The sequence below is a fragment of the Rhagoletis pomonella genome, unplaced genomic scaffold, assembly GCF_013731165.1.
Source record: "Rhagoletis pomonella isolate Grant_MI unplaced genomic scaffold, Rhpom_1.0 Rhpom_scaffold_00013, whole genome shotgun sequence".
Classification (NCBI taxonomy): domain Eukaryota; kingdom Metazoa; phylum Arthropoda; class Insecta; order Diptera; family Tephritidae; genus Rhagoletis; species Rhagoletis pomonella.
In genome coordinates this window covers 19,677,494-19,683,951 of record NW_023458567.1, presented here as the reverse complement: position 1 = coordinate 19,683,951, position 6,458 = coordinate 19,677,494, and the positions used below count along the sequence as shown (strand labels likewise).

General features: G+C 36.8%; 1 protein-coding gene across 7 annotated transcripts in view; it reads left to right on the top strand.

Annotated features, from left to right (window-relative positions):
- Positions 1–4,334, top strand: part of LOC118748932 (acidic phospholipase A2 PA4) — a 74,510-nt gene extending 70,176 nt beyond the window's left edge. For 5 of the 7 annotated variants that reach the window (XM_036483685.1, XM_036483688.1, XM_036483684.1 and 2 more), the window contains 4 exons: positions 85–246; positions 305–474; positions 546–740; positions 803–1,604. In XM_036483685.1, the coding sequence (XP_036339578.1) occupies positions 86–246; positions 305–474; positions 546–740; positions 803–1,377 (1,101 nt within the window). In that variant the 5' untranslated portion in view covers position 85 and the 3' untranslated portion in view covers positions 1,378–1,604. Of the gene's footprint in view, positions 1–84; positions 247–304; positions 475–545; positions 741–802; positions 1,605–3,716 lie in introns of those variants that run through there. The other 2 variants (XM_036483691.1, XM_036483690.1) reach the window with 2 other exon arrangements.
- The last annotated feature ends 2,124 nt before the right edge of the window (positions 4,335–6,458 follow it).

The window sequence follows — 6,458 nt, the reverse complement described above, 5'->3', positions numbered from 1 at the left end:
ATGCTTCGAAATCGAAGTTTTCAGTATTCTTGCTTATTTGCGTATAAAACTCAAATAACCCAGTATAAATTTTTTTCTTTGCAGCATGTCAAAGAGACTCTTCAAATTCGTGCTAACAGTGGTTCTAATAATAACCGTATTCACTGACGGCAGTGATGGCTCAGCGGTTTTAATATCAGATAATGCCATGTCAGTGATGGTGGAGCTTTCATCGCGACATCCATTCTGCAAAATGCATACGGATCGGTAAAGATACGCCTTATGATTGTTGAAGCGAAAAATCTCACTTTCGTCTACTTTACAGCGGCGACATCCAGCGCATGCTGTTGCAATCAGATCCACGACGCATCCGACAAGTGCCACGTGAATCGGTTATGGAACTGGAGGACGTGTGTTTGAAGTCTGGCTCTTATGGACGCGAGTTCCGAGGTGGCTTGGGTTTCATATACCCCGGCACGAAATGGTGTGGACCAGGTAGGCAGGTTTCGTCGCTTCCACCAATATATTGCCAAGTATTAACTGTTGTTCTATTTGAAATATTTCAGGCACCGCCGCCGTTGACTACAGTGATTTGGGTTCACATTTCGCAGAGGATCGCTGCTGCCGCGAACACGACCACTGTCCGAACGTGCTCAATGTGGGCGAATGCCGTCGTGGGCTTTGCAATAGCGGCACATTTACACGTTCGCATTGTGATTGCGATGCGCGACTGCGCAAATGCTTGCAATCGCTGAACACAGGTAATAGATGGATTGTGTTAACCTTAGGTTGTAATTTTTTTTTAATTTTTTTACTTACACAGAAACAGCCAACACACTAGGCGCCATATTCTACAATGTTGTGCAAGTCACCTGCTTCCAGGAACGTAGTCCCTGCTCAGCACATCAAAGGTTCGAAGACTTCTTTTATCGTACGAATCGTTGTGACATTATGTTTCGTCAGGCGGATCTTTATGTGCCGCCCAATGCGGGCAATGTGATACAGAAAATATTGACACACCCCAATGGGTTGGCACAGAAATTCTACCATTATCCGGAGCCACCCCCGGGTAATGAGTTCTATGGTCGTTCTCTGCGTGCAGATACCAGCCCGACTTTGAAAGAGAACTTCGATACGTTCACGCGCCGCTTGGGTGTAAAAGTGGCATCTGTGGGTCTGGCCGCGGTAAATATTCTCCGCGAGATTGTTCATAGTCCCCGTGTAGTTTGGGACACTTTGAACTCACGTGTGAGTGCTGATCTGCCAGGCGGTAATGGACGTTATGCGCAAGAGCGAGGTTACTATTATGGCAGAGCGAATGGCGGACGGCCACCACGACCCGACTACCGCTATAATCGAGGAAACGAGGTGTCGCCCAATAATTTTTGGGATTACTGATTGTAGACTAAAGACTGATTACTGTAGGGGTACTAGCTTTGGTGCTTAGGGCGATCTTAAAGTAGCTTTAATTGTGTGAAGTCGATCAGACATTTTATTTTTAGTTAAGTCCCCATTTTAGAATTGTTTTACGAGTATAAATTTAATTTAAGCAACGTCAGTATTACTTAGTTTTATTTTCATTTTATTTAAGTAAATCTAAGTTAATAAATATTCAAGCAAACAAATCCATTGTATATTTCGTTCTTTTTTGGTTATTTATTTATTATTTATTCCTCGATGTATTATCACCGACAGCATACGTGTTTAAGATAAAGAATTTTCGAGCCCATTTCACCAGAAGAAGACCCTATGACCCTGACGTTGACTCGTAGGCATTCTTACTGTTCGTTGGACTACCGTCACTTTCAACAAAATGATAGTGAGCATAAGCTTAGCGTAAGTTATGTCATAACTGCTCGAAGTGAGAGGAGTTGGAACCACACTTTTCTACAGATTCCATCGAGACACAGTTGAGATATTTTAGACTTTCTTTCTTAGTAAACTATAGCTGCAAACTTAAGCTTTAATACCTTAACAAAATAAACAGACAAGAAGGGAATATTCTTCAACTTTGTTTGCAACAGACTTAAGTCGATCGAATGGCATATTTGTATTCAATCGCTATTCCAACCTGATTCCCGAAAAATCTTCATTCAAATTCGGTGGTGCCTTAGCTGCAGAAAGCTTAGAAGAAGAAATATAGCGCAGGAGAAACAAAATATTGTGCAGTTACAGCGCTTGAAACACGTATTATTAACTCCTGATAATCTGATTCAGGAAGAGACTTCTGTATATAAAAAATGAGAAGAATTTGAACCCTTCAATCCGAGGTCAATCTAAAACACAGTCAAAAAAAGTTCGCACCAGACCTTCACAGAAACAACGGCCGAAAATCTTTGGCTAATCAGGAGAGGGAAATCGTACGAGTATGCATCCATAGACTTATTCTAAATTGATATTGGAAAGTGGCAAGACACTAATAAATAAATAAAAATGGAATGATTAATTAATTTGTCAGAAACTATCGATCCTACCGGAAAGTGATGTATAGACGGTTTATGGAAAATTTGGTTGGCTTTCATTTGCCGTATTTCATTTTCAGTTGGTTCATGAGATATAAGTGACTAAGTGGAACCACCTTTTGTTTTAAGCTGAATAACGGTAAACTGAAAATATCTCGAAAACGTATTCATTGAATAAAAATTAACTCGATTTTTGGAATCAGGGGGCGATTCTACATACAAATTGGATAGTGGCGTCTGGAAAACGAAAACCAAATTAAAATTTGTGATCCAGTGTAATTAATAACAGTGAAACAATTTCATTCTTTACATTCAAATTTAAAGTATGCATACTATTTCTAGTAAAAGGTTCCATCATCTTAAAGGTTTAAGAACCCCTGGAATCTATAGTATTGGCATGATGTCAGTATTTCGAAAGTGAATTTAAAATATATGTATACATATGTACTATATCTGTGGTCACAAGCAATAGCCGCCTAAGTGCACTTAAGAAAGAATAGAGTTATATATATATGCTATCGTAATCTTCAACCATTATTCCATGCGTATGTGAAAGCCCCATCTCGCCAGCTAGGCTACTCAAGAAGTTATAAGCGAAAATATTTTTTTTATTTTCCCCATAAGGCTAACATTACAATCCAAATGTTTAAAACGTTTTTTTCCGAATTCAGGACTTAGGCGGTTATTGCATATGACCACAGATATATCGTCGGCTCCAACGAAGAGTAGCACATTTCATTATTCGCGGGAAATGGTAGCACATTTCAGAAGTAGTAGAACTACGCGTCGCAGAACTTTCCCAATTTTTTCATTGGCAACAAAAGAGATATCGAATTAAAGGGAAATTTCAAAAAAAGCAAAAACTACGTAGACTTGGCTGTAAAATACGACTTTACACAGAGCTAAGAGAAATAAAGCATATTGAAAAAAAAGTTCAGTGTTCAACCACAAAACGCTATGAATCGCCTTAAAAAAGGAAAAGTGGCTAATCTTAGACAAATGATTACTAAAGGGATTACAGAGATATAAAATAAACAATAAATTTTTTAAAATAAATTTTGTTTTTATGATTTACTTTAAACGTGAAAAGTCCTGAAATGTGGAAGTTTTCGAGGCTTAGCAATATGAAATGTGCAACTTGTCGACGCGAATATGAAACTTGCCAGTCTTCAACGGGTAATTAGAGATGTGTTTACTCTTCGCAAGGAGCGACAATATGCAAATTTTGCTTTGGAATGAGTGCTTAACTGCCGCTCTCTCTCTTCCTTTTCTCAGGGCTGGCTACAACAAAACAGAACAGGATGCGATTTGTGCTCAATGGCAATATCAACCATCTGAAAAATATGTACCCAGTGCACCAGGACGAACCTAAACCTATACATACATATCTACATAGGAGTAATTATGGGTTACATAAACATATGTATATGACAAATAAGAAGTAACTGAACAACGATAATTTTAACAATACATACCTGAATAATTGCATACATTAGGGCGGACCAATTCGTAAGGAAGATTTTCTGCCAATGCCAGTATAGCGTAGGAGTATTCTACGCGAAATTCTAAACAAATTTGGTGAAAAAACCATGCGTCTAAAATCAATTTAGAGTTTGAAATTTTGGTGTAGTGTCGTAAAAAAGTGCTCAAAATTTGTATAAAAACATACTATAGGGGCCATTTTGGTAGGAGAATTCCATTTCTTGATTTATCTGTTTCTTAAAACTAGTTTTGGGAAGTATTGAGTACTTTTGAGGATCGGGTATTTTTGAGAGTACTGTGTACTTTTCTTGTCACGATGCTAGTCTTCCACGAGGGCAACAGAGGAAGAGGAAGGCCTCCTCTGCGTTGGAAATACGAGGTGGAGAAGGACTTGGCTTCACTTGGCATTTCCAGCTGGCGTTAGTTGGCGCAGAAGAGAAACGACTGGCGTGCTGTTTTGGACTCGGCCAAAGTGACTTAGGCGGTTACAGCGCCAATAAAGAAGAAGAAGAATCAAACTTTCTTTAAATAAACACATCTTGGTAACATGTCAATGCTTAGTGTAGAAATCTCATAAGCTGGCAGCACTTTATTCAAATTAATATATTAATCCGAATTTGCATCAAATGTATGCCTAACTGTATTGGGTACAAGTACTGTACTTGAAAGCTATTGAAACTTTTGAAAATTGATTACAATTATTTCTGAATACCGGTAATTGTAAATAAAACTCAGCACTTTAAAGTATATATTCGAACCTTCATACTGAGTACTTTGAATCTATACTGAGTACATATATTAAAAAGATGATTGGAACAGTGTATTTTTGAGTACTGAGTACTTTCGAGTTCTTTTGGGAGTATTGAGTACTTTGGAGTACCCAGCATCGATAGTTTTGAAAATCGGATTCTGTCGATCATTTTGAAAATCGAGTTCAGAGTACTTTTGTTATTGACACTACTTAAAACATCCGCCAGAGGGTATAACAAAATTTTTTTTTATCATATCGGCGTCGAACGCAAAACATCAAGCTAGTTGACCTCTTGCAATATTTACATGGCAACGTTTTGGCAACGTAAAGTTGCGACCGCTTTTTTATGTTACCGCTTTCGAGGAAACCAAAGCTTAACTCCTCATCGCTTAATCCAAATGGAAAGACCTACAAGCTGGAAACATGAGAAGGGAATTTTAGGTTTCTATGGGTCAAAATATGGCCCCAAATCCTAAATTTCCAATTAACACAAAAATATCTCGAATGTGTGCAACAAAGGTATCCAATTAAAGGCCTTTCAAAAATATTAATCCGTTTTTTCTGTTCTTTGATTACTTTGTACATTTTTCGAGATTTAGTTAAATATTTGGACTAATTATAAAAATGTTTCTTATGTTGCACACATAACAAGAGTTTCTAATTTGCAAAATATAGATACATATCAAATTAAAGGTCTTCGAAAAAATATTCTACTCTTGTTTAATGACTCGTAGTTACTTTCTAGAGCTTCTGAGAAGTAGAAACTTCATTTAAATATTTATATTTTTCTAGAACAGTTTAATCCAATTTTTATGAGAACAAAATGCAATGTCAAGAACGTTCCCGTGTAAGAACCAAACTAGAACAAAAGTATTGAGAGCAGTTTAAGCGGAAACAAAATTAGAACAAAAGATTCTGGAACGTTTTCGTAAAAAAAAAACAAAGTTCGAACAAAGTAATCGGAAACTTCTGCGACCGTTTTCATTAAGAACGAAAGTATATAGAACGTTTTCAAGGAGAATAAATTAAGATCGATAATCTGGGAATCTAAAGTTGTAAGAACTTAACGATAAGATGGAGAGGGGCGTTTGCATGTTGGGATGAAAAATCGTTTCCGAGAGAACCATGATTGTTAACTCTAAGCCATAAGAAAGCTAGATCATTTCAACTTCCAGATCGTTTGTCATTAGGGTTAACTGTCCGTTTTTGGAACAATTTTTCATTTTCTGTACAAGAAAAGTTCGGACCTTAAGACTTTCGTGACTTAATTTGCATAATTCTCTTTGAGTTAATTTTTTTTATTAATTTTAATATTCAAACATTTCAAACAACTGGCACGCTTTGTGAATAGTTCAGAGAAGATTTGTTCCCGTTTTGTTCTCAGTAAGAAATTTCCTGAGACCTTAGTTCCCAAATCGTTTTTCGAGAGAAAGTTCCTTAGACCTTTGTTTCCGTTTTGTTCTTTGCCACAACGAAGGTTTGCCTTAAAAAATCGTTTCAGTATATTAAAAAATAGCCTTAAGCACATTTCCACATGACATTTTTTAAATGGCACCAATTTTTCGCCATTTCAATATCTAGTAGAAATTTGGCATTAGTTGTATTAAAAAAAAAAAATCAAGGAAAAGTAAAATGTGTACATATACGTTTTCTTTTAATTTAACACGCAAGAAACTGTACAAATAATCATTGTTGCGCCCTAAGGGGAAGTTGTAGGAAAAGTATGTGTCCATAGATGGAACCTCCTACAAAAATAACATGATTTTATAAAAAAAAATTAAGCA